The sequence below is a fragment of the Syngnathus floridae genome, chromosome 1 (assembly GCF_059516105.1).
Source record: "Syngnathus floridae isolate MCC-2025c chromosome 1, RoL_Sflo_1.0, whole genome shotgun sequence".
NCBI lineage: Eukaryota > Metazoa > Chordata > Actinopteri > Syngnathiformes > Syngnathidae > Syngnathus > Syngnathus floridae.
Window position 1 is genome coordinate 1775851 of NC_142413.1, and position 25684 is coordinate 1801534.

At 48.0% G+C, this 25684-nt stretch overlaps 3 protein-coding genes and 1 long non-coding RNA gene across 17 annotated transcripts in view; 3 read left to right on the top strand and 1 right to left on the bottom strand.

Moving 5' to 3' along the window:
* The first annotated feature begins 662 nt into the window (after positions 1–662).
* On the top strand, positions 663–20762 carry LOC148403242 (serine/threonine-protein kinase MARK2-like). Of its 13 annotated transcripts, none has more exons than XM_088374192.1 (22): positions 669–1121; positions 1206–2217; positions 7336–7506; positions 8350–8403; positions 8994–9042; positions 9130–9195; positions 9274–9344; positions 9778–9834; positions 9929–10165; positions 10707–10826; positions 10934–11036; positions 11117–11229; positions 11392–11466; positions 11645–11702; positions 11799–11950; positions 12417–12511; positions 13581–13721; positions 14637–14903; positions 16676–16702; positions 18208–18246; positions 18658–18767; positions 18862–20762. In XM_088374192.1, the coding sequence occupies exons 2-22, from the start codon at positions 2170–2172 to the stop codon at positions 19209–19211; spliced, it is 2403 nt and encodes an 800-aa protein (XP_088230318.1). In that variant the 5' UTR covers positions 669–1121; positions 1206–2169; the 3' UTR covers positions 19212–20762. The 13 variants fall into 13 exon arrangements, with proteins under 13 accessions (XP_088231030.1, XP_088230949.1, XP_088231039.1 ...); XM_088374275.1 differs by having other exon boundaries at positions 1210–2217; XM_088374823.1 differs by lacking the exon at positions 1206–2217 and having other exon boundaries at positions 668–1121.
* Positions 20763–20863: 101 nt separating this feature from the next.
* zdhhc21 (zDHHC palmitoyltransferase 21) lies at positions 20864–24185 on the top strand. Its single transcript, XM_088374951.1, has 8 exons — positions 20864–20971; positions 21509–21696; positions 21778–21876; positions 21936–22047; positions 22398–22536; positions 22603–22719; positions 22779–22822; positions 22916–24185. The coding sequence occupies exons 2-8, from the start codon at positions 21543–21545 to the stop codon at positions 23046–23048; spliced, it is 798 nt and encodes a 265-aa protein (XP_088231077.1). The 5' UTR covers positions 20864–20971; positions 21509–21542; the 3' UTR covers positions 23049–24185.
* Positions 23254–24951, bottom strand: LOC148403244 (uncharacterized). Its single transcript, XR_015858460.1, has 2 exons — positions 24401–24951; positions 23254–24327 (listed from the first exon to the last, which is right to left on the bottom strand). It is a non-coding gene; the product is annotated as an uncharacterized LOC148403244 (long non-coding RNA).
* Positions 24952–25351: 400 nt separating this feature from the next.
* LOC148403245 (nuclear factor 1 B-type-like) overlaps positions 25352–25684 on the top strand; it is a 44353-nt gene continuing 44020 nt past the window's right edge. The window contains exon 1 of one of the 2 annotated variants that reach the window (XM_088373388.1): positions 25352–25642. In XM_088373388.1, the coding sequence (XP_088229514.1) occupies positions 25625–25642 (18 nt within the window). In that variant the 5' untranslated portion in view covers positions 25352–25624. The remainder of the gene's footprint in view (positions 25643–25684) is intronic. The other variant, XM_088373374.1, reaches the window with a different exon arrangement.

The window sequence follows — 25684 nt, forward strand, 5'->3', positions numbered from 1 at the left end:
CCCAAAAGCATGTAGTTTGTCAATACTAAAAGTGAGTGGAGAAAGGAAGGCACCTGGAAAAAATGTCAATATGATAAAAGGATTTAGCCCTGTGAAGCTGGAATTAAGGAAGAGAAAAGCAAGTCTGAGCTGGAGGAAAGTAAGGGAAAAAAAAGAGCAAAAATAAACCTGTAGACGAAATAACTACTATTTTTTTCTTTTAACATGTACCCATTTGAGGTAAAAGAATTAGAAAAATGTTTCAGTTTTGATGAGACAATGGCTTTCCGCGTATGTGTGTGAATAGTATTTTAGAAAATAATGCCCTTTATTGTCATTTTACAATGCAATTGTACAACGAAATTGGAGAGCTTCTCCCTTTCCAGTGCTGTGAGAATGTAGAAAAAAGAAATACCCAAAATAACCATGACGAAAATTAAGAGGTATAAAGGGACCGTAATGAATAAAAGTGAAAGAATCTTATTTACAGTACGTATACACAATTTCAATTCAAAATGTACCGCCCTTGAATCCGTATTGACTTGTGTTTGATTGGCAAGGTGCCCACTCGTAAATTGCCTTCTTCTGGCCTATCCAATATTTAAGGTGAAGCTCAAGTGTCCAACTCCGGTCCTCGAGGGCCACCATCCAGCAGAGCGTGCTGATGATCTGATCATTTTTTTTTAATCAGGTGCGTTGGAGAAGGGAGCGATCTCAAACAGTGGTCTGAAAGCCCGGTTCTCGACGAGCTCATCAGCAAACAATGATCTTGAGCCTTTGAAGCAGGTGTATTAGAAGAAGGCAACTTCTAAAATATGCCGGAAAGCAGCCCGAGAGGACCGGAGTTGTGAGATAGAGGAATGGGGTACAGTCGCCGATGGGCTTCCCGGAAGGAGCCGAGGAAAGCCGAACTCCCTCCCTCCCTCTCCCTCCCTCCCTTCCTTCCCGGTTGTCTCTCGGTGGTGCAAGCAGCCATGTTGCCGCGAGCTTGTTCCGGTATGACCGCTTAGACCGCATTCGGACGCAGCTCGTCTTTCCCAGCCCCAAACCCTGGAAGTCGCTGCCCCATCGATCATGGATCGTACAACCTGATTCCGAACCTCCGGGCGGCCAAGCTACTGGTGGATTGTCATCGTCATCGGGTACGAGGATCTTGCTTGGGTATATATCGGCAATACCGCAGTGCAGTGCAATTTTGATGAACGACCTTATTTTTCTTATGAAAGCCAGAGACGTCAGGACGCCGCTGGCTTTCGCGGATTTCGGACTTTGGTGGCTCGCTTGTGCGGTACCAGCCTCCTCTTCCTCCTCCTCCTCTTCCTCCTCCTCCTCCTCCTCCTCCGCCGCTTGTGGCCGCTGAAGCGCTAGCGTAGCGGCGAGCCAACTAGCCCAGCCAACTAGCCCAGTTAGCTCCGCCTTGAAGGAAAGTCGGGCTAGCTCGATGGGCTAAAAAAAAAGAAAGAAAGAAGGGAAAACAGAAAGCAGACGAAAACCAAACCCTCAACTGGGCCATGTTAGCGTTTTACACGCTGGAGTTTTTCTTCTTTGGATACTCCACTCTGGAAATCTCACCGGGGACGATTGTTTCGTGTGAGTTGGCAAGGTCGGGACGGGGACCTCGCCGGGAATAACTTTGGCCTGGAAGTTTTTTTTTTTTTTTTTTTCAACCATATTTCCCCCCCCCCCTTGAACACCTCTGACGGAAGTATTTTACGAAAACCAAAACGATATAAACACAAGACCCGTTGATAAATATTTTTTATACGGAAACACAACGGCCGTTGGTCGTCTCTTCGTTCGGCGGCGTACTGGCTTTAGCATGCTAGCCACCTAGTTGGACCTTCTTTTGAAAACAGCCCCATCAGCCAGCTTTTTTTTTGCTTCGTCGCCAGTGACTCTTTCGAAGAGTAACATTAAACACGACCTCATCATAGTGGCATTGTTTATTTTTGGTGCCCCCAAAACATGGGACGTGCGGTTGAGCTAGCGAGCTAACTGCTAGCCGCCGATGTGGGATCCAACTTGTTGATTCACGGGCTATCTGACGTGTTGCTAGCGGGCTAGCACTGGGGCTCTTTTTTTACTTCGTCCCCACACCGAGCTTAAATGTACTGAAGAGTCGCTTTTGGGTCACCGCGCCTCTGCGCCTTTTTGCAGCAACATCATCAAGCCACTTCAAGTCAAGCCAAAATGTCAACAAGGACCCCACTCGTGCAAGTCATTGAAAATTCTGGGCAGGTAAGATCACGAAAAATGAATGTAGTCAACTTATCTCAAGTGCGCCAAATACAGCCACGCAATTTCTTCTTGGCACTGCTTTTTTCAATTTGGGGAAAATGCAACAGAAAGGTGCAACATCAACGCTTTGTAAAAACGGATTGTTGTGATACAAGTTTATTTTTCCTGTGATTGATAACAAAATAGTTAACATTCTTTACAGTAGGGAAAATCCAATTATCATCCAGCCCCTTAATGCAAAGAGAATCGGGTCCGAGTTACAAACTTTGATCCCCGTTTTCAAAAGGCCGAGAGCCCAAACAGACCACATAACAAATGTAAAATTGATTTCGAACCTAAGGATGCTGCAAAATGAAAGTTCTCGTCTGAAACTGAATCACTTTGACTGCATCAGGAAGGTTCTTTTGAGACTGCACTTATATTCAAGTAGCACAAACGTATATTTTGAGCCAAGGCGTCCATCGCCGGATGCCGAGCCACTCGGCGTTTGTTTACAGACTAGCCGAGTGGCTCGAATGCACGGCACTTCCTGTCCCTCACCGAAAATGATCTGTGTGAGAACAACAGCGTAGCGTACACGTATCCTTCCACTCCCAGGTCATAAAGTTAATGGCTGATTTTTTCCAAACGAGATGGACCTCACATATTGTGTGACTAAGCAAAATTTGTACGCAAGGCACCATTTACTGCAATCATAAAGTCACAATTACAGTAAATGTTCGAAAGACGTTAAAGTCCAAAAATGTAAAACCTCGATTTACACGATGAACCCATTTGTTGGGCCTGTATTTGGTCATCCGTTTGTCCAATTACGTATTGTTGCTGCACAAAGTTTGTGTTACTATCTGGTAAAGACTACATTTCGAAAGCCGTCAGGTCTCAAAATACCCCAAGGACGCATGCGCTCACCCTAAAAAGTGCTCTCTATAAATGGAGATATGTATTTTTAACTTTTGTCAGATGTCCAGGTTTTTTAAATTTGCATTGAGCCTCTATCGCATTCTAACCTTTTCCCTTGCAGTTACCGTTCGCCGACATCCCCCAAAATAGCATCATCGGTTATTGTAAATATTGCCGTTCACAAAAGAAATGTCAACCATTTTGTCTTGAAAAGATGGCGAAGAAGTTGACCTATACGGAAAAGTGAGCAAAATTTGACTAGAGCAACTCAAATTTAAAAAGAAAGCCCCGGTTTTAATCGACTGAATCACTGTCAAATAAATATCCCAGCGTACTCCAAAAGCACGACGCCATCACGTTGTCCTCGTTGGCGGTGAAAAGAACGGCGCTAGCACGTCAGAGCCCAGACGTATTTGCAGAGGTCACTAATTAATCAAATCATCACGATTGAAGAAAAGTTGCCATGAGGCCTTAAAAAAAAAAAAAAAAAAAAGGCTCCCATATAACACGTAACCGACACGGCCCAAATGTGTATGCCTGTGTTTAGCACAAGTTTTTGTAGCTACAGAACAATGGAAATGTCATTCCAATTTCCATATGTGCTATGACCCGTAACAACATCGTTTGGTGCTGCCATTTTGGTTAGCAACACCGTTGGCAACCAAGTTCAAGTGAGCTCAGTCGTTGAATATTCGGTGTCGGCGCGTGAGGTAATACAGAATTTCCTGTTTGACGATGTTCCCCCGCGTGTCCCTGAAGAGACCAACGGAGCTCGAAATACAGGTCTGCCCTGACGTCAGACTTGGCGGTAGCCGCGCGGCAGCCCGTGGCTTTGAACGAGTCATTATGTAGCCACTCGTTCCAATTGAACAACCATTTGGAAGAGGAGCAGTCAACGGCGGGACCCGCTTTGACTTCCACTCTTCTTTGATTGCTGCAAAAGTTAAAATCACAGCTGCATTGTTTTTTTGGCCCCCCCCCCCCCCATCTTTTTTTTTTTTTTTTTTTTAAATCCTTTGCGCCCATTGAGAGTGAGTCATCGCGCGAGCATGACGGCCCGTAGCGAATGCGCCGCCGTTCCGCCCATGAATCTGTGAATTTGGTCTTGCTCTTTTAGAGGAGCTGTCGCTAGGCAGAATAGCGGGGAGAGACAGAGAGATGGCGCTAGATGGGGTCCTAGCAACAGAGAAGCCTCCTCTCGCACACATTCACTTTTGGGTTCTCACCCTGGCGCACGGTAGCCCTCCTTTAGGTTGTATTTCGCTTGACTGGAATGACATTTTAATTGAACGAGCCGTGTCAGCGGCCCTATAATCAGCGCGTGAACAGGTGCTGCGCCGAGGCGTGGGCCTTGTGCTCCGTCCGTCCGTCCGTCCGTCCGTGTGTGTGTGTGTGATTGTCTAAAAGAGAGTGTAAAACAAGCCTTTCCAGTTGAGCAGAACGAAGCTGGAAGGTGCGGCCGCGCGCCGCCGACCTGCCTTTAGACAAGCGCGGACTTCCCTCCGCCGCCACGCTATTGTGCCTTCACCGTTGCCATGGGAAAAAAGTTGAAGTGGCTCAATGTTGATTTTGTGCACATGATTGGCCGGCAAAAAGAGTCAGGTGAACCAGGCAGGGAAATGTGGCACCGATTGCGACGCAACGCCGCCTCGTGCCATTTCAAGCGTCGCTGATGTCGTTCTCTGTATTGGCACGTTTTAATTCTGATGAAATTTGAGTTATTTAGCTGGCTATTTGTTCTGATCCTCAAGCAACACGGACATCAGCGCGACACAATGAAAAGCACATGACATGAATTGTGGTAACGTTACTATAGTAATGATTTTGGTCATTTCAGTCTTTTTTTTTTCCCCCCCTTAAAAATATAGAGTGAATAAAATAGTAAAAGCGGAGATTGACACATTTTGTCAATGGCGGAATTATTTTCCTCTGCTCCCAATCTCACTTTTTGATTCTGACCAGTCAGAATCACCTTTTTTGACCGACTCCTCTGTGCTTCCTGGCTTGAATTCAGTCACTCTGCCCAAGCCAGATTCGCCGAGCGCGATTGGTCGGCGCAGTCCCGTAGGCCGAGCGTATCGTTTCCAGCGTCTTGCTGCAGCGTGCTGTGCCGCGCCGCAACTCACATGTTGCTTGGGGCAGCCCGGTTCAACAGCCCACTCGCACCAAACCGACGCCAATTGCAGCTGGCAATGCGCCGATTTGTTTTTTTTTTTTTTTTGTCGTTGTTGCATTTGCCGTTGTTTACATTCAGGGAGTGAGAAAAGCAAACACTTGCATGTGCAGACAAAGCGTCAACACTGGCGAGGGCGATGAGGAAGTTATCCGTAGTAGTCCACGTTTTGCTCACCTCCAAGGACGAGGAAGTAGCCTTGCTGAAAATGACAAAAGATTCTGGCTGACTTGGACTCGGCTCAACTTGACCCGGACGTGAACATCATGACTTGACAAGTCACGCTCGCTTACCTTTTGGAAATGGGCATTTTCCAGGTAGCCTGCCGATTGCTTGGTTTTGGAAAGGAACATTTTGATGAAACACAAAGAAATGTTATGCTTTTCATAACGTTGGGGAAAAAATGAGAACGGCGTTAGTTTGGAACTCAGAGAGAGACAAATTCCGCAGGCAGGATGATGGGCCACTTTTCGATTCGGACACTTTGATTGATCCTGTTTAGCAAAAAAATTAGCCACCTTATGGCAATTACAGCTCTGTGAAGTCACACTTCATGTGTAGCCCAAAAAAAGCTCACGTCACAAAGTTTATGAGCGAGTGAGTGTGTGCGTGGGGGGGTTGGGGCTTATCCTGCAGCTGCCCAAAAATGAAGGCAGAATCAGTACACCGAAATAGACCTGGCCGCCATCAAATACCACGTTAAGCGCTGAGGAAAGTAGTCCTTGCTGCGCTCTGGCGGCCTCATTCAGCGCAAAACGAATTGTGCCCTGCAAAAGCACCACAATGTCTCCCGTTGTTTCCTCGCATGACCCAATTTCATGTTGAAATTTTGTGAATGGCTTCAACAAGTCTGATCTGGGTTAGCGAGCACCTGACAGCCCGGCCGCCTGCCGACGTATTAAGGCCGAGGGAGTATTGCGCGCGGCTTCAATGGATGAAGAATTTCTTTTGAGCTGCGGCGCCAATGCGCGTGCCTCACGTTCACGTGTCATCGCCGTCTCTCTCTCTCTCTCTCTCTCTCTCTCTCTCTCTCTCTCTCTCTCTCTCTCTCTCTCTCTCTGTCTCTCGCTCTCTCTCTCTCTCTCTCTCTCTCTGTCTCTCGCGCTCTCGCTCTCTCTCTCTTCCTGCAGCTATTGTGATTTCGCTGGAGCAAATGGAGCACGGAGATCACCCGTGCCCGCCGCCTCGCTGCCCACTCTCGTGTTATTCCGTTCCGTCAAGAGCTGCGCAGCCTTCCGTTGAACGGTTCAAAAGTACAAAATGAGCACACTCGCCAACGGTTACAGAAGGACAAAACCGAATGACCCGGCCGTGTTAGCATTGAATCAAAGCGAAACGAATCAAATCCTTCCACTCGTAGCATATCTCACTCAGCGTATCGAGAAAAAAATTAGTTGACAAAGGCGAAGGTAATAAAGACCACGTTTATGCTACTGACAAGTGAATTCATATCGTAAGATGACAACGAGAAGCTCTTTGTCGTCATACCTTCTCGAACTAAGCCGCAGCGAACCGAACGGACTCGAACCGAATCAAATTGAAACGGAACCGTTCTTGAATCGTATCTTCTGTCTGCATTTCTTTCATGTTTAGATACAACACGGTGGCAGGCAGGCAGTCTGTCTTCCATCGAAAAAATCGGAAATAAAACGTTCAAAAATAATTAGATACAGGTCTTATGTGGCCAAAATAAAAATCTGAATAGATCTCTAATGTGAACGTAGCCTTTGTGTTCACGATGACATTGTCTGTCTGTCACTCCTTGGCCTTGCAAAGATAAAAGTATTTTGCTCCGCCCCCACACGTAAGGATCTCCGCTCGGATTAAACCCGATCGAGTCGAAGCGCTCGCGTTCAAATTGAAGCGGGCCAACACAACAAAGTCATCATCACGCTCGCTTTTCCCGACACGTCTCGCTTGCGGCCTGCGGCTGATCCGCGCCATTTCCTGCTCGCTCGTTTAATTCGGCTCGGTGTTGGCACACAGGAAGTGTTTTTGCCAAAATGGTCTGATTTCTTCTTGTCTGATTTCTCCCGACTCGACAGGACACCAAGTCGTCGTCCGGTCGCTCCAGCATGTCGCGATGTCGGAACTCCGTCGCCACCACCACGTCGGACGAGCAGCCGCACATCGGCAACTACCGTTTGCTGAAAACCATCGGCAAGGGCAACTTCGCCAAAGTCAAACTGGCCCGCCACGTCCTCACCGGAAAGGAGGTACACGTCGCGAACTGAAAGTCGACTCGTTCCTTGTGAGCAGTCGGCTCGGACCCGTGTGGCTTTTCCAAGAATGATATTTGGCAAAATAAAGTTTGGGTATACTGATATTTAATTAATAAGCAAAATCCTCATCAGGGCTCCTACCACTTTTTTGACGACTGAACGTGACGTCGCGGCGCCTAATGAGAACGCCCGTCACGCTTAGACCGCACGCGACAACATATTGGAAAGCGCATTTTGGAATCGACCGCCCCTTTAACAGCAGAGGAAAAATAAACCAAAAATGTGCAATTTTCTTATCTGCCAAAAATTGAGCAATGTTGTGTCGGCAGGCCACTGTGACACCTTGTGCTGCTACAGTTCTCCTTAAGGACAAAGGTCATGTGGATCTCGCAGACCATGGAAGCGCTTCCAAAAAAATGAGCTCGCTTTTGTCTTCCTTCTTTGGCCCGAGTCAACACGTGGAACGTGGGCGGGCTCTGTCAATGTGTGACAGGTCCCTGCCTGACACTCGGATAACGCTCCATGTGACTCCCCGGCGCACACGCCAAGTGGAAAAACAAGGGCGAGTCGGAGGACTCAAAGGAGAACCGCGAGAAAGAAAGCACTCCATTGTCGTCGAGTCTTTGTTCTCGCCAAACAATCTCCCCCCCCTCCAATCTTGACTCTCTATTTTTGCTTCAGTTTTGTCGCTCCCGCTCTGGTTCGGTACCGTGCTGGCGATGCGTCTGAATTCCGCCCCCGTTAGGCAACCGACGTCTGCTGCCGTCGTGCGATCGCCAATAAAGTGTCACTTGACAACGTGCCACAATTCATGTTGTTGTCTTTTTGCCCTCTCAGGTGGCTGTTAAAATCATTGATAAGACTCAACTGAACTCCTCCAGTTTGCAAAAGGTGGGCCACGCGCACACACACACACACACACACACACACACACACACACACGGGCGGCTTTGTATTGTTGAAGAAGAAAAATACTCAGTCGCTCACTCGCGCTCTTCCTTACTGTGCTTCTGTGAAGCAGCCCAGTTTTCAATGAGTTTTAATGACAGGAAATAAGATGCAATTACTTCCTTTGATCGTGACTGGGTGGGGTCTGTCCACTCGCTCGCACGCACGCACGCACGCACGCACGAGGCACGCGTCAAGCCAAATCCAAATGCAGAACCACTGCCGCGTTGCCACATAACTGCCACTCGTTCAACAACCCATCCCCATTCGGTTTATCGCAATACAGATTTCTTTGCTTCCGCTTGTAAGACCTTGGAAAAAGTCGCCGCGATCGCACGACTGAGGAAAAACAAATAGCCTTTTGATTATTTTTAGAATGGTTGAGCCCTAATGAAGGGCCTGCCGACCACGTGTAGCGTATCCATGGACACGCGGACTTTCTAATGGCGGGCACATGCAAATTCCAAAATGGTTGCTTATTTAGTCAGGGGCGTCGTTTGACCCAGCTGTGTGCGCGTGCGTTTGTTTGCCAGCTCTTCCGGGAGGTGAGGATCATGAAGATGTTGAACCACCCCAACATAGGTGAGTCTAAAGGGACAAAAAAAAACACATCAAAAAGCTGCAAACGAAGGGCACTCACGCTCCGTTTCACATCTCCTCCGCCTCCAGTTAAGCTCTTTGAGGTGATCGAGACTGAAAAGACTTTGTACTTGGTCATGGAGTACGCCAGTGGAGGTGAGCGGGTCATATCTGAAGCCTTTTGGTCACATGACGGGTACAGGTCGGAGCTCTCATTGTTTGGTCGTCTTGCAGGAGAGGTGTTTGATTACTTGGTGGCCCACGGCAGGATGAAGGAGAAAGAAGCCCGTGCCAAATTCCGACAGGTAGGAACGTCCCTGCGCATCGCTCGGGCTTAACGCGAGGTACTTAATGTTGCCCATTTGAATCGCTTATAGATAAAGCAGCATTGAAAGCAACTTTAGATCTTTTGAAGTTTAAAAAAAAAAAAAAAGATTTGCATTAAAAAAGAAAAAAGCGCTACCTCGTGTCCAAACGTGCACGTGAGTGAGCCTCGCTAAATAACGATATTCGATTGAAGATCACAATGTCGCGTGTCTCGGCTTGCCCCTGTCCTAAGAGCGAGGTCACGCTCTCTCCATCATGCAGGTGGGGGGGTCGGCGATTTAAAAAGAAAAAAAAAAAAAAAAAAAACACAAGCGCCCCCCCCCCCCACCACCACCACCTAAAATGTAATTTTACAGTCGCCTCCTAATTGTGTTTTTTCTTGTGTAATCTCCTTCTGCTCTCTGTCCCCAGATTGTGTCAGCAGTGCAGTATTGCCATCAGAAGTGTATCGTACACAGAGACCTCAAGGTGACAACACACAATATTTCTGACGCACTCAAGCCACATGATTGAATCCATCCCCCGACTCCCATTTGAATGGGTTCCTGTTGTCCGCCCGCAGGCAGAGAACCTGCTCCTGGACGCCGACATGAACATCAAGATTGCCGACTTTGGCTTTAGCAACGAGTTCACACTGGGGAACAAGCTGGACACCTTCTGCGGCTCCCCGCCGTACGCCGCGCCGGAGCTGTTCCAGGGCAAGAAGTACGACGGGCCCGAGGTGGACGTATGGAGCCTGGGGGTCATCCTCTACACGCTGGTCAGCGGCTCCCTGCCTTTTGACGGGCAGAATCTCAAGGTGAGGCGCGGCAGACCGCTCCTCCGAATGCGTGTGGATCCGCGTCTTATATAAGCCGCGCAGTGTTTAGCGTGGGAGGCTGTAGCATTTGTCTTTCCGGCTCGCACCGGTTTGAGCAAGGACTATCTGTTAAGAATGGTATCGGTGCGAGAGGACGCATCGCGCTTTTCTTAACGCCGACCCCGCGTGACTCATCCTGGGAGCGCAGACACATTTTGGGTGGGCGATCTGATACCGAGTGTGATGTCGGTATTAACGTTCCTGTGAAGTAGCTAGCTTTAGCAAGTTTGCCGTTTCGCTGCCTCGCCAACCGACCGACATTACTCGCTTTGATTTAGCCCAGTCGGGCTGGTTAAAAGGACAGTTGTGTTTTTAAGAAGGAAAGTAGCGCTGTCTTGTCAAATGTAAACAGGAAAACCAAATTAAACACAGTAGAGAATATTTACTCCATTTTATTTATAGAGCACTTGAAAAAAATGAAAAGGTTGCCTACAAAAGGACCTACTGTACGTGAGTGACGTTGCCCCTCCTTCTCCAACAGGAACTGAGAGAGCGAGTTCTGCGCGGTAAATACAGGATTCCCTTCTACATGTCCACCGACTGCGAGAACTTGCTGAAAAAGTTCCTCATTCTCAACCCCTCCAAAAGAGGCAGCCTTGAGGTACGCGAAAGCAGCCGGCCTCGTTGACGTCACGACGCCACGTGGCTTGCTCATGCGTTTGTTTGTTTGATTGATTGGTTTTTTTTTGGGTGCCATGTTTCTCCCAGCAGCAGATCATGAGGGACCGATGGATGAATGTGGGACACGAGGAGGAGGAACTCAAACCCTACATCGAACCCCAACCAGATTACAAGGACCCCAGGAGGACAGGTGCGCGCGCACTTGACAAGCTCCAAACGCCACGGCGATCCATCACAAGTCTAACGTTGAAATGTGCTGTGCGTGCCAAGACATTATGCTGCAGATGGGCTTCTCTCAGGAGGAGATCCAGGACTCGGTGGTGAATCAGAAGTACAACGACGTGATGGCTACCTACCTGCTATTGGATTATAGGAACTCCGAGGTGTTGATTTATTTATTTGCCCATTTATTTCTTTACATGTTGATTGACCAATTTATTATTAGATGGTATTAAATGCTCGTCTTTTATTTATTATATTTATTTTTGCGACACGAGCATGTTGTCAGCATTGTGTACATTTGTTTTCTGTCCTTGGCTTCTCAGCTGGATGAGGGCGGTATCAAGCCCCGGCCCGGAAGTGATGTAAGCAACATAAATGCCCCCTCCCCGCCACACAAGGTACAATGGGAGCCATGACTAACCAATAGCCGCTGAATTGTGGCCCGTCAGCCGCCGCCGCCGCCGCCATAGATGATGATGACGATGGGCCACGGCGGCGGCGTCGTCAGCCTTCCCACAAACACTCACCTGCACGTCAGCGTGCAAGCCGCCTCATTGCCATTCCCATTTTTCTCAGGTACAGCGCAGCGTATCGTCCAACCAGAAGCCTCAAAACCGCAGAGCTACTGACCAGGGTGAGCCCGCCTCGCGTTCCAAACGTGGCGTTCCCCACCGGCGGGACGGACGCGTTTTGTTCCGCCGAGACGTTGAGCGCAATATCTCCTCTCCAGGCTCATCGTACTCCAAGAGAGGGGGGCAAGCAGACAACCGGACCGCCGGAGAGGATTCAGGCAGGAAAAGCTCATCCGGCAGCTCCACCAACAAGGTGCCGGCCAGCCCGCTGGTTCCCTCGGACCGCAAGAAGAGCGCCACGCCCTCCACCGTGAGCTCCAGTGTATTTTCACCGCCGCATTGGCAAATGTATAGCTCCCTCTGCTTTATGGCGCAGCTAAGCAATTCATCAAATGCGATTTGGATTTGACTTGTTTAAGAAGTGACGTGCGCGTGTTGGCAAATCAACGTTTCACCCGAGCTGAAAGAGCAGCCAAGTACACGAGGTCCATTACGCCTTAACGTTAGCGTAGGACCAAGGCCAAAACGTTTACGTGTAGCCAACCTGATATTGAAAGGGGAAATTTGGCAAAGGTGGCCCTGGCTGTATGTTATCAGATGATCCGTTCCAAAGATCAAAACGGAAGTCAGTAATTAACCTGGTTAATGGCCGTGCGATGAAAGCAAGACATTGGCGACCTTTGTCGTAGATGTTCCGTCCGCCCTCCCCCGAATGACAAATAATTCCGGATTATTTATCTACACCGATTAGTAATTCCTCCCATGAATGTTTTCAGAATAGCATCCTGTCGACTGGCACGGGTCGCAGTCGGAATTCTCCTCTGTCCGAGAGAGCCACGCTGGGCCAGGGCGTCCAGAACGGCAAGGACAGGTACACATGAACAACACTTTTTGCTTTTCTTGTGAGCGAGTTTAGCCCAGCACATCAGCCCAGGCTTTCCGAAGCATTTCGGCCAACGCTCCAGTAGTGACCTCAGCGGCTCGGCCGTCCGGTTGCAGCGGCGGGCGGGATTGACTTAGCCACTCATCGACGCGAGCCGCTTTTGCCCGTAGCATCATTCGAGCAGCAAGCTCACAAATGGTCATCATTTTCACAAGCATTCAACAAAAAAGCCGCAATTTGCTGCTCCATGACGTGCTCCGCTCATCATCAGTCTTGAACGGACTGCCCGCTATTGCCAAAACAAAACAAGTGGCTCAGTTGAATCACTTGATTTATTCATCCACTGCTTTTGGCTTTACAGTTATGTCATTCCTCACTTACTCCCCCAATATTTTGTTGGTTTGCTTTCTGCCCCTTTTCCTTTATTCCTCCCTTTCTTGCCAACGACGGCTCACCCTGCGGCGTGGCGGTCGGTGCGTGGTCCCTCTTAGTAGGCTAAGTGAAAAGGCCGCCACGCTGCAGCCCGAGCGCACTTTTTATTTTGAAGGCGACCAGTTAAAAGGCAGATTTTTAGCAAAGTTTAAGAGCGATTGATATTCTAATTACGCGTCGTCAATAAAAATATTTGGATATTTCCATTTTAAATATTTGAAAGCACTGAAATGTCACTCAGCAGCAGCAACTATTCACGTTTAAGGACAATGCACTTAAAGATGATATAATCAATGATTAAAAACGTTTCATAACGGTTACAGCGGTGTAAACTATTACACTCGTTCGTTTATAATGAAAATGATAATTGTTTCAAAAGTCTTCGATCAACTTTGAATGCTCAAGAGCTCGTGAACGCTTTCTGTAGAGGGTAAAGAATATTTGCCTGCCATTCTTGGTACATTGTGCCAGGAAATAAATTGCGATATGCTTCCTCCCTCCCTCCCTCCCTCATTTAGTGTGTTTGAATTTGTGCCGCCTCTAACCATGCTCCACCTCCCTGCCCTGCCCACCCACATACAACCGCCTGTGTGTGTGTGTCTTGTCCTCACCTTGTCCCTCCCAGCCTAAACACTCCGGGTTCCCGTGCCTCCACTGCCTCAGCCGCCGCCGTCCTCTCCTCCTCATCCTCACGTCCTCACCACCGCAAGTCCTTGTCCTCCTCCAATCATCCATACCCCACTGACCTGCATGCACCGCGACCCAGGCAAGTCTCTCATCCAAAAACGCGCACGCACACACAGGCGCAGCCGGCGCAGAGTTTTGGCTGATTTTGTTTTTCGTTCACTTTGAAAGCAATTTACGTTTTCCGTAGTTTTGGGAAGTCTAAAAAAGGGCAAATCAAGTCGTGCAGATGTGTTTTATAGGTCAATAGCAGAACTCAGCCATTGTGGGTGCTGAATCTAGAATTGCCGAGGAGAAAGCCTGGACACACGAGACAAAATGCTTCACCACGAGACAAAATGCTTCACCTTTGATTGCCCCCCTTCCTGCCCCATCTCACATTGTCCAAAGTATACTAACCTTTGCTGCTGTAATTGTAGGCCACCTTGATATTGCCGCAATATTCAATATTGTGCCGGTGACAGTTTTAGTAACAGCAACACGCGGAGCAAATGTCAAGGTGGCCCTCTACAGCGCTCGCCGGCCTTATGTCAGCTCATTACGTTGCGTGTACGTTGCGTGCGACCCGCCGCAATAAGCTTGGCTTGTTCGGAACCGGTTGGGAGCACTGGTTCTGCTCCTTGAGAGAGCCAGGTTTGCCGTGGTTGGTCTACTCATGATATATCAGCGGCGTACAGATGAGCTAAGAGGAGTTGAGGCGTCTAAACTAGCATATTGTTGTATACTGCCCCCAGGTGGCCAAGGTGGAAGTGCTATTCCTGTCATTGGCAAACAGTTGAATTCTGCCAGTGCTGTGCTAGGTTTCCTCATTCATTTCCATAGAGACTGCAATTTGACAATCCCGAAGATTGCTGTTTTTGTATCCATGCAATTTAAAAAAAAACACCTTCTATACCATTTCTCATGTCACAATAGCAATGGTACGGTTCTTGTTTCTCGGGCTGTCTGGGCCTTCCTGGCGTGATTCACCCACTCCTCTCTCCGCTTTGTCCCGCAGCGGCCCACCTCAACGGGCGCCCGGCGCCTCCCCGTCGGCGCACAACATCAGCAGCGCCGCAGTGACGGACCGCACCAACTTCTCCCGGGGGGTGGGCATCCGCAGCACGTTCCACGCCGGCCAGCAGCGGGGGGCCCGGGACCAGCAGGGCTCGGCCTACCCCGGCGGGCCCGCCTCGCCGTCGCTATCGCACGGCAACAGCCAGGCCCGCAGGACGCACGGCGCCACCGGCATTTTCAGCAAGTTCACCTCAAAGTTTGTGCGCAGGTGAGTGGCGCCGAAGCGAGCGCTCGAGAAAGGGCGTAAGGCCCGTAGGACACGAGGCCGCTGAAGAGCGGCGGACGTGGCAGTTGATGACAGGAGCTCAGAGTTCTCCTTGTGCGGACGAGCGTGACAGAAATAAACTTCGCTGCGATAGCAGCCGCGTACGGCTTGAGCCTTTTTTGGGCCCTTTGAGGTTTCAGACCGAGCAGAAAATAACTAGGTTGACGTTACATGTCAGTTCATGTGCTCATTTCCTCCGAGGAACCACCTACCGTACGCCAATGTCATCCGTGCCCGTCAAAACGTTGGAAGGGAGAGCCGCCCGAGCGGCGGGATCTCCTCTATAATTTGACCAGCGAGGAGTCGTCGCGGCTTTGCGTCCAGGCACTTCCACTCTTGACTCGTGGCGCACGCTTCAGATCGGATCGCGGCTAATTACGAGGCCTCGCGTTGCCACCCGTTAAGGAAGCCGTGCGACAGGCGAGCGAGGTGGGATTTTCAACGCCGTATCAAAAGTTGACTTTATTTTTAATGGACTTATTCCGCTCCAATTCATTATGAAATGTCAAATTTTGTATTTCCGTTCCGAATTTGGTCAATGACTAAGAAAATGTGTAGATTGAAATGAAGCAATTTTAGAGCGAGAGAAAACGAAACAAATATGACCCTTTTGATTTTACTTACAATTATTAATAACTTATTATGATGTTTATTTTTTTTTCGTACATTTTAAAACTCCCCACTCACATATAACGAAAGATTCTGATTAACACGATTCCGTGGCGCAAACTATGGCTGCCTGTGACAATTCAAATTTTTACCTTGATTGGTTCCTGCTCGATTCGGCGTGTGTTGGGCGTTTTAGTTCACGAAAACCTCAACTGTCAGTCGTTGTCACCTCAATGAGAAGGTTCTAGCTCCGCCCCTGGTGGTAAAACGGTTTATCGGCGCTAATATTGGCTCTCATTCATCAAAGAACACATTTCGTATATTTCCATCTTACAGGACTTTAGATCACATAAATGACTTACCGTTTGTTTACTATCAATCAACAAAATACTCTAATTTAGAAATTCATCCCTCGCGTCAAGATTCTTAGTGTGACCGACGCGAGCTGAAAAAGCCACCTTGTTGTTAAGCGCAGGCTCAAATCAAAAGGAAGTCCTTGAGCGCCGTGGCAAAGGAACCATCCGACGCGGGGGCGGCGGCACAGGCGCTCGGAGCCGGTGTAACGCCGTGGCGACGGTATCCATGGTTACGCCGCAGCTCACTCTGCCTGCAACTATTAATAGCGCCCAGCGTGGACACGCGTGACAACTTGTCAAGAAAGTTGAGTTTAGCTTTAACACGATCGCATTCCTCTGGGGGGGGTAAAATTGCCCAATTCGGGACGTTTGCGCTCGAGACGGTGGCAAATACGGCAGGCGGCAGAGCATCGCGTGTTTACACACATGTCTGTTTTGCATGCTTGTTGTTTTGGAAAATGTGTGTTTGTCGATGGGTGTCCTTTGTGCCTTTTTGTTTTTAGGGTCAGCACTCGAGAATCTTGTCCTCTCGCGCGTCCGATAATGTCTCGACATGCGTTTTGATGAAAGCCCCCCCGCGAGCCGCCGATGATTTCGGTCTTCCAAATGTCTTCCCTATGCTTTTTTTTTTTTTTTTTTTTTTTCCTTGAGAAGGCAGCGCGACATTACGACACACGTTCATACCCACGTTTCTTTCTCTTTCTTTCTTTCTTTCTTTCTTTCTTATCCCTTTTGTTTTTGTTTTTGTAGAAATCTCTCGTTCAGGTTTCCAAGAAGGTAGGCCAACATCCCCAACGTACACTATCCAGCCTTGATATATCGTATTTTCCTCCTCTCCATATTTATTTGACATATCAGTATTTCTTCCCCTTTTGGTGTTTTGTGCAGCTCTGTTGAAATCTTCACCTGTGCCTTGAGCCTTATCTTTTCTCCTATTTATTGATTTCCTGTGGTCACTCCTGCCCCCTCCTTTTTTTTAATTTTTTTATTATCAGCCTTTTGGTTTTGAGTTAAGCTGTGTTTGGCCCTTTTATATTTTTTGTTTCTTCACGCCACTAATGTCCCTCCTTACCCGCCCGCCCACGCACCTAACTCACTCACTCACTCACTCACTCACTCACTCACTCACTCACTCACTCACTCACTCACTCACTCGCCTGCTCGCTGTCACCACCATCACACAACACAATAACACCTCAGCCCTCTTTCTCTTCGCCCCTGCACCCCCCCCCAGTCCCGGTCCCGCCCCCCTTCCCCCCCCCCCCCCCCCCCCCCCCCCCCCCCCACAATAAATCCATTTCCAGGTTTCAGGTAGAGTGTGAGCCTTTCCACATGAGAACAGCCCAAACGATTTGTCACCTTCGCAGTATGTTGTGTTCTTTGCTTTGGTCAGAGGCCGCAATTCACGACTGGTGTCATTCGTTGATTTTGATTCGTACCCACTTGGGGGGGAGACTGGATGGAGGTGGAGAGGAGGAGCGGACCCCGAAGGGATGGGCCTTTTATTTTTCCGGAGCCTGCACGCTGTCGCTCTTTTCCTCTCACTGCCTTTCTTTCAAAAGGGCAGCAACAGCATTGGATGGCTTTGACCTTTCTCTGGCTGGACCTTAATGCTGTCCGCACACACATGGTGTATATTTGCATGATGTAAGTCATGTTATTGGGGGAAGGGGGGCGTTATCGAGAACACTTTTGTTACGTAGCTGGAGCATTGTGCCACCCGATGGTCAGAACATGTACTAACATGGCTAAAGAAATTCCTCATTTAGTAAAAGCGTAGTCGACGGATAGCTAATCGATAGCGTTTAGCTCCAAATACGTAAATACGTTCAAAAAGATTTTACGCCACATTGGCAGCGGCACAAGTCAAAAAATGAATGAAAGAAAGAAAGGAAAAATCTGAAAATCGCCTGTTTCTCAAGGCACCTCGTTATCATTGATTGTTTGTTCCTCCATTTCGCAGTGCGCATGTAAAATGGAGCACAAGATATTCCCCAGACCTCGTTTTTTGTCGAAAGCATCTTTCTTTTGACAAGCAACAACTGTCTGCCATACTGTTTTCTTGTCCTTGCGTGTGTTACGTTCTTCATATTGTGATGCTAACTTAAATGGCGGCCTATTAATACCCAAGCCCATCGCTCGCTCATTTCGCACCACTGGTGAGTCTGCCGGCAAAGAATCGTGGGGCGACTCTCAGACTCGTCTTCTGAGCCGGCGGACAGGACGGGGCGGCGCGCCGCTTACTGTCCAAAACGACTAAACTTGTGTTGATTTCTCCCGAGGAGTCCGTATGAGGGAGAGGGTCGGGAAGAGGGGAGCAGGTGAGCTACAGAACCCGAGCCCCCCCCCCGCTTTGCCTCGCCGCCAATCAGTAGAGCGAGCGCCGCCTAACGCAGTAGCTGATCTTTGAGCGGGGCTTGAATCGGGTGGTGACGGTGCTGGACCAATCAGGATGGGAGATTAGTAGCGCGCGTGATGGTGTGGAGGTGCATGGTTATGGGGCGGCTGCGTGTGGGACCAAAAAAAAAAATCATGGCTGGCCTGTACCCAAATGTGTGTTTGTGTGCCACTGTCATGTGCGAGGCGTACACAAACACACACGGGGGTACTTAATTGTTTTTTTTTTTTTTTGGTCGTCGTCTTCATTCATTGTCCTCGTCGTCCTCGTCGTCTCCTCCTCCTCCATTATTCAGGCTCCATCTTTGGAATAATTCTATCCCCTCCGTCCGCAGGTCCATGCTGAGCAGCAACGTGGACAAGTCCGAGAAGACGTCCGGCGGCGTTCTCTCCTCCTCGTCCAACAATGACGAGAATAATTCCTCACCGGGATCCGGGAACACTGGTATGTTCGAATCAGAATCGCTTCATTGGACTTGCCCGGAACACGTCGAGTGTCTACTGTGCCATTTCAACGGGGTGTCTTCTCGCCCCTGCAGGCGGCACGGGCACGCCTCCCGCCATCGCCGGTCAGAAGGACTCGGCCAAGCCGCGCTCGCTGCGCTTCACCTGGTCCATGAAGACCACGTCGTCCATGGAGCCCACGGAGATGATGCGCGAGATCCGCAAGGTGCTCGACTCCAACAGCTGCGCATACGAGCTGCGCGAGCGTTACATGCTGCTGTGCATGTCGGGCAACCCGGCGCGCGACGACTTTGTCCAGTGGGAGATGGAAGTGTGCAAGCTGCCGCGGCTCTCCCTCAACGGCGTGCGCTTCAAGCGCATCTCGGGTACATCCATCGCCTTCAAGAACATTGCGTCCAAGATCGCCAACGAGCTCAAACTGTGAGCGGACGGGACGCCCGTGGATGGATGGATGGATGAGTGGATGGATGGATGGAGGTCTTGAGTGGGGTGGGGGTCCATTTTGAGTAACACCAGTGGTTTGAAGCAGGGATAGTTCTCTTTCTTTCTCCAGATTTTGATTCCAAGGCATTTTCTTTCCGTCACCACTCCACTGCATGTCGAATCCTCACCTCGGCGCTCTTACCACTTTCTTGCTATTTATTCTCAGCACAATCCTGTAGTTTTTTTGTTTTGTTTTGTTTTTTCCCTCAATCACTTTGGGGCGGGACATTCTCTTTGAAGGATCGGCTGAAACTTTGTGACGAAACGCGGAGCCTTATTTTGCTGGAGTTTGCCGATTCTCTTGCAAAACGGATGAGCGGACTGAGCCAGGGCTCTCTTGTGCGTGCAGAGACACACATATGTACACACACACACACACACCGCATACACAAATGGTTTTGCCTTCTTCATCACCGCCTGCTCAAAGTAGACCTTCCACCCCCACCTCTGATTTGTGTCAGGTCAGATCAGGCCAGTTGGACTTGAAGTTAATGCCCGAAACAAAATGTGTATTCAACTTCTCTTATTTTATTTTTATTTTTTCCTCAACACAGTTGTGCACTGGAAAAGGGGGGTGACTGTCTAACTCCCCCCCCCCCCCCCTCCCCTCCCCTCCCCTCCTTACACACTCAACCTCGTCATTTGACTGGTCCCAGAGGGCGAAACACACAAGTGTCAGAACGGTCACCGAATTACTCTCATGTGCTTTGGATTCGACAATACGGTTTTGGTGTCGTTCTAATGATTTGGGATTTGTAAAATGTGTGTGGTTTTTCTTGTTTTCCTTTCGATGGGGTCATGTCAGGTGATATCATTGCTGCCTTTGTTCGGTGTCGTGCACCTTTTTGACACACTTGTCAGAAAAGGTCATCAGCAAACCTCCAGATTGAGGACTTCTTATTAGTGACGCTGATGACTCCTGCCTGTACGTTTTTATTTTTTTTTTAACCCCCTCCCCTCCCCTACAACCACAGCACATTTCATGTTCAAAAGTCCCAACTTTAATATCTTTCTTTATGCTCGTCCAGCTTGATGAAGCAGCACACACACACACACACACACACACATTGTGGGGGGGGGTTGTCGAAATGAGACATGGGTCGGTCACTTCATTCTAAAATGATGACACACTGTTGTTTATTTTATTTCTATTTTTGAGTTTTTAAAGTCAGTTTTTCTTTCACACTTGATCATTGTATTAAGGTGCTGGGTATCGTATTCTAATGATTATTCTGGCTGTTGCTGTTATATTATCACTTTCAGGGTTTTTTTTTTTTTGATTTTATCTCGCATTATTTTTGCTTTGTTTTAACGTTGCTGTAATTTACGTTGATTTTCAAAAAAAGTTTTTGAGCGAACTGTAACTGTAGTGGCGGGTTGGGGGAGGGTCGGGGGAATCCTCAGCTTCTGAAATGTATGTTTTCGTTTTTTTTGTGCAAAGATGAAATGATGAAAACTTAACAATGATAGTAATAAAACAATGATATGATGATCGCGTGGCCCTAAAATCCATTGTCTCCTATTTATTTATAAGCATTTCTTCCCCGACCTCGATGAACGAAGGCTTTTCTTAATATTCTTTTTGAAGTAACCAAAAGTATGCTTTTATTTTGTACCGACACTTCCTGCCCCGCCCATGGAGACTTGAACGCGGAAGTATTGACGAATCCACCTGCGCCGGGTCGGACGATAAGGAAAAACGTACGTTTTAATAATATTTATAAATGACGTTGGAATATCTGTTACTAAGCGGGCACCGTCGAAGAAAATAAATATATAGATTTTTCAATGGGGTTGTTACGAGATATGTGCTAGCTAGTGTCTATCAAAAAATATTATGTTTAAGAAAAATGGCACCCGTTCTATACTGTGTGATGTATGTATGTTTATATTTTCACTCTCAAGTGAAGCTCGTGTCGTATCTGCAGTGTTTGAAATGAAATCACAAAAACGAATTTATTAAGTGTAAACCTGTGTATTAAAAAAAAAAAAAAATCAAAACATTTACTACAATACCTGGAACATATTTATCTGAAATCGAATTTCAAAACGTATTTACTACTATTTAAAACCTGTAATAAAAACGTGTTAACAAGTAAAAGGAAAACAAACAAAAAACGGGATTCTTGATAGTGTCAACCAACACAAATCCCACATTTTCCATTTACACTAATCTTGAGTATCTTCATTTAAGTGTAGTTAGTATATAGTGTCACTGATCGCCTCCTCTTTTGCTAGACCTCGTCCTTGTCTCCCTGGAGGTGCAGCAGCCATGAAACTCGGACTGCACTTTGTGGTCGACCCCGCCGGCTGGCTATGCGTCGGCGCCATCTTTGGGATCTGGCTCTACAACTCCATTTTTGTTCCCAAGCTGGTTCTGCTGCCACACTACAGAGAAGGCCACATTTCCTGGGCTGTCGTCATTTGTAAGGACTACAAAGGGAAACGGTCACTCATTCTTGCTATTTCGATATGTCATGAGAAAAACGATGGGGTATTTTCTTCAGGTTATTATGCTGCGTCAGCACTGTGCTTTTTAGCCCTGTTCAGGGCGTCCACGGCGGATCCTGGTCATCTTCCTACAAACCCCCATATACCTCACTCTGGTATGTAAACAGCATATGTGGGTTGAAGTTGGACGCCCGATTTTCCACCTGTGTTTCAGAGCGAGAGCACTGGGAACTGTGCAACAAGTGCAACCTAATGAGGCCCAAAAGGACCCATCACTGCAGTCGTTGCGGCCACTGCGTGCGCAGGATGGACCACCATTGTCCCTGGTAACGAGCAGCAAGTGTAGCCCGCTCTTTGGACGTTTTTATCAAACCGCCGTCGGGATGCCATTTACGGTAGCTCTGGTCAGGCTTTGTCGAGCCAGAGTAAGCGACGAAAGCCTGGCTGTGTTGACGTTCCTTCGTAGTAGAGGCGACAAATACAATGAGAACGACAGGAGCCCCAAGATAGAACCTTGCGGAACTACAAATAATAGTACTAATATTTGTGTTCATAAGGCAAGCATGATTATACTTATTCTATTGTGATTCCCTTTTTTTTTGTCAGCGTATAATGCTTTGTTTACTTATTAATTTATTTGACAGTGCGGGAATGGTAAAGGGCTTTGTTTTTCCAGGATCAATAATTGCGTGGGGGAAGACAACCACTGGCTCTTCCTGCAGCTCTGCTTCTACACACAAGTCCTCAGTGCTTTTACTCTGGTGCTGGACTTCTGCCAGTACTATTACTTCCAACCTCTCACGCACCTTGACCAGGTACTCCATTTGCTGACATTGCCCAATGACACCGCTTGACTGTGTATTTTTTTGTTTGCCACCCAGGAGAAGTTCACTACGCGGCACGAGCTGGCCCTGTTGCGGGCTTCGGCGCTCATGGGCGTGGTCATGTTCTGCGGCATGTCGGGCTTATTTTATTCGCAGATCGTCGGCATCCTTTCGGTAAGCACTTGAGCGCGGTGCAGAACTTGTACCGTTTCATACCTGGCTCTCTGTGACAGGATACCACCACCATCGAGAAGATGACTCAGTTCTCCAGTGAAATGTAAGGCCGCGGGATGTTCTTCTCATCTGCCGTCGATTGCTTTTCCGTCTTTCCCCTGACTTGCTTTGTTTTGGGGGTTTTTTGCCTCCGCAGTCACGGCCTGAGGAGATCGTGGAAGTGGGCCCTGGCCGACGTGTGCGGAACCCACTGGAAGGCGCTGTGGTTCGTCCCGCTCCGAAGCCGGCGGGCGCTCCGAGCCGGCGGCCTCTTTGAAGCCCACGTGTAGCTCAAGTCGTGGTTCTGAATGATCGCACACCCTCTCAGGTTGATTTGGTTATTACACGCACGCACACACAGACTGCTCGATTAACAATTGGACAGACCCGGGAATTTAACCCAACTTTTCCAATTTTGAAGCCAAATGGGGTTGTTTTTAACCAACCAGCGTTTTGAAGGGTGTACATACATTCTATACATGAAATACCAAAATATTTGCGCAGTGGGTTATCGTAGGCAATAGTATGCACTGGTACTCTTGAAGACACACACTTGAATTATTTTTTTTAATCATGTATTTCTTCCAAAATGTCATCTTAGGTCGGGTGTTTACATTACTGTTTAATTGGGTTTGAACTTGTTTTTTTAATGTAAGTATTTTATGTGATGCTTGTGACAGTTTGTTTTTGCATACCACTGGATCTCTTTTGTACAAAAGTATCTTGGATATATATATATATATATTTTTTTTTTTTCTCCCAAATCTATTTTTTTAACAATAACTCGACACACTTTTTTCCCCCTTTTTTATGTTGGTTCATTTTCCCTCTTTTTCTCATTTTTAAACCTTGCAGTTTGCCACTGAAGATGGTCATGAAAGAACTCAAAGGAGATATGATCAAATGTCGTTTGTCTATGCCCAGGCTTGCTTTTTTGCACGGTGTTCCAAATTCTGAAGCGAGGGCGTTTTTTTGTTCCCCGAGTCGTCCGGGGCGATGACAGCAGTATTTCACTCAAATTTGGAACACGGTGGATATAACTTGTTGTGCTTTGTTTGCTTGTGTGTTCTCTACAAAAAGAGCAACGTTGCCATTCGAAAAAATGCGGATTTGCACTTCTTAAAGCATTTTTGTCCAAATAGCAAGGCAATAAATGACGATGCATCAACACCATCGGACTTGACAGTCCAGGATGTTTTCAGTCGCTTTCGCATCTCAAGTGGCGCTTCCATTGTCCTGGGAAGCTCTTCAAGTCTGGTGAGGCGTGCGTAACGTGCACGGCCGTGACCTTAACTGACGTGCCTTCACACACAACAAAGAGATTTGTACTCCATCACCCAGAATGACCGCACCGACAAGATGAACTGTCAATAATGCGTCGTTAGATCCAGGTCAAGATAACATCAATAAAAACTCCTGTGGCCGCACATCCTGATTTATGTCAAAATAAAATCAGCCTGAATGAGGCCGCATCAACGTTTAATTTGCCATAGGACTGGCTCCTCTGCGACGCCCGTGGGAAGAAGCTACTAATCTCTCGTAACGGTCGCTCAAGTGGACAATAACGACCTGCCACACAAAAGAAATACGTAATTAGTCAGAAAATAGTTACACTGTGCTGTCGCCGTGTACAGGCCTTTACCTTCTCCTTACTGGGCTAAAAAGGCCATCATCTTGATGTTTCCTCCTGGTGGGTGTCATGGACGCTCACTAGTCCACGACCCCCCTCTTTCACACACACACACACGCACACACACAGACACTGGAGCTCTTGGTCGTTGAGAGCTGCTCGGAAGTGAAGGATCTTGTGAAATCTTCCCCCGAAAGTGTGAGGCAATTAGTTGACAAATTGTGCCTCTAAACTGCACTAACGACTGAGACCATGGTCCTTACTTATATTGTAAATGTTTAGCCTCTCTCCAACATGTTAATGTGACTCATCACTACAGTAGTGCATGTTTATTTTGATTATATGTTGTGCGTGGAGTCGTGGTTAGCAAGTCTAACTCAGTTGTAAGGTTTTGTTCTCCCTGGTTATCTGCCAAGATGTGCCTTGTGATTGTTTGTCTGGTGAGCGAGTGTGTCTTCACTCAAACTCGGCTAACCAGTGACCCTAAAAAGCACAAGTGTTGTCTAAAAATACTTAACGTGTTGCATGGGGAGGCGGGTACCATGACTGAAGCGACAACTGGCGGTTATGACTGTGGCCGCTCGAGGGCGCCATATCCACGTTTTCTTGGCTACAATGTCGGCACGTCACACGACCGGAAGTAGGTGGCCTTCAGTGGGCGAAGGCCAGCCAATCGTGTGCCGGAATGCCAAACCTCTTGGGAAAACATTTCCGCGTTATGAAAGGTAGGATCAACCAGTTCGGGAAGGTTATTTTCAAAATAAGGTACAAAAGTAGTGTTTAATGTTGCGACATTTTATATTGAGCACGGTGTAAAACGCCTTCAAAAGTGGGTTCAAATCCAGTTTACAATGAGCAAAACGGTGCGTTTTCGCGTGTGGGCCATTTCACGATCGAGGCTGTGCCAAAATTTTACATTGACAGCGCTTAGCAAGCGGAAACTGCGGACTACATTAGAGTTATTTTGGCTGAGCGCTGCGGGGCTGGCGGCCAGGCTGGCCACACAGTGAAAGTGAAGGCGGGGACGACAAGCCAAGCCGGCCTCCCCTTTTGGATCAACTTCACTGAACAAAAAAGAATCCTTGGAAGAGGAAGGAAGAGGAGCATAAAAGGGGGGAAGGGGACGCGAGGTGCTCCCGACGTATTTCCTTCCCACTTTTTTCACGCCCCCCTCCACCCCCCGTTAAAGTTGACAAATGCGAGTGTATCTTTGACTTTCAAGCTTCTGTTAACCTAATGCAGTACAGTGCAATGGTACGTGACATTCCATATTACTACTTTAATTGTCAGTGGTGT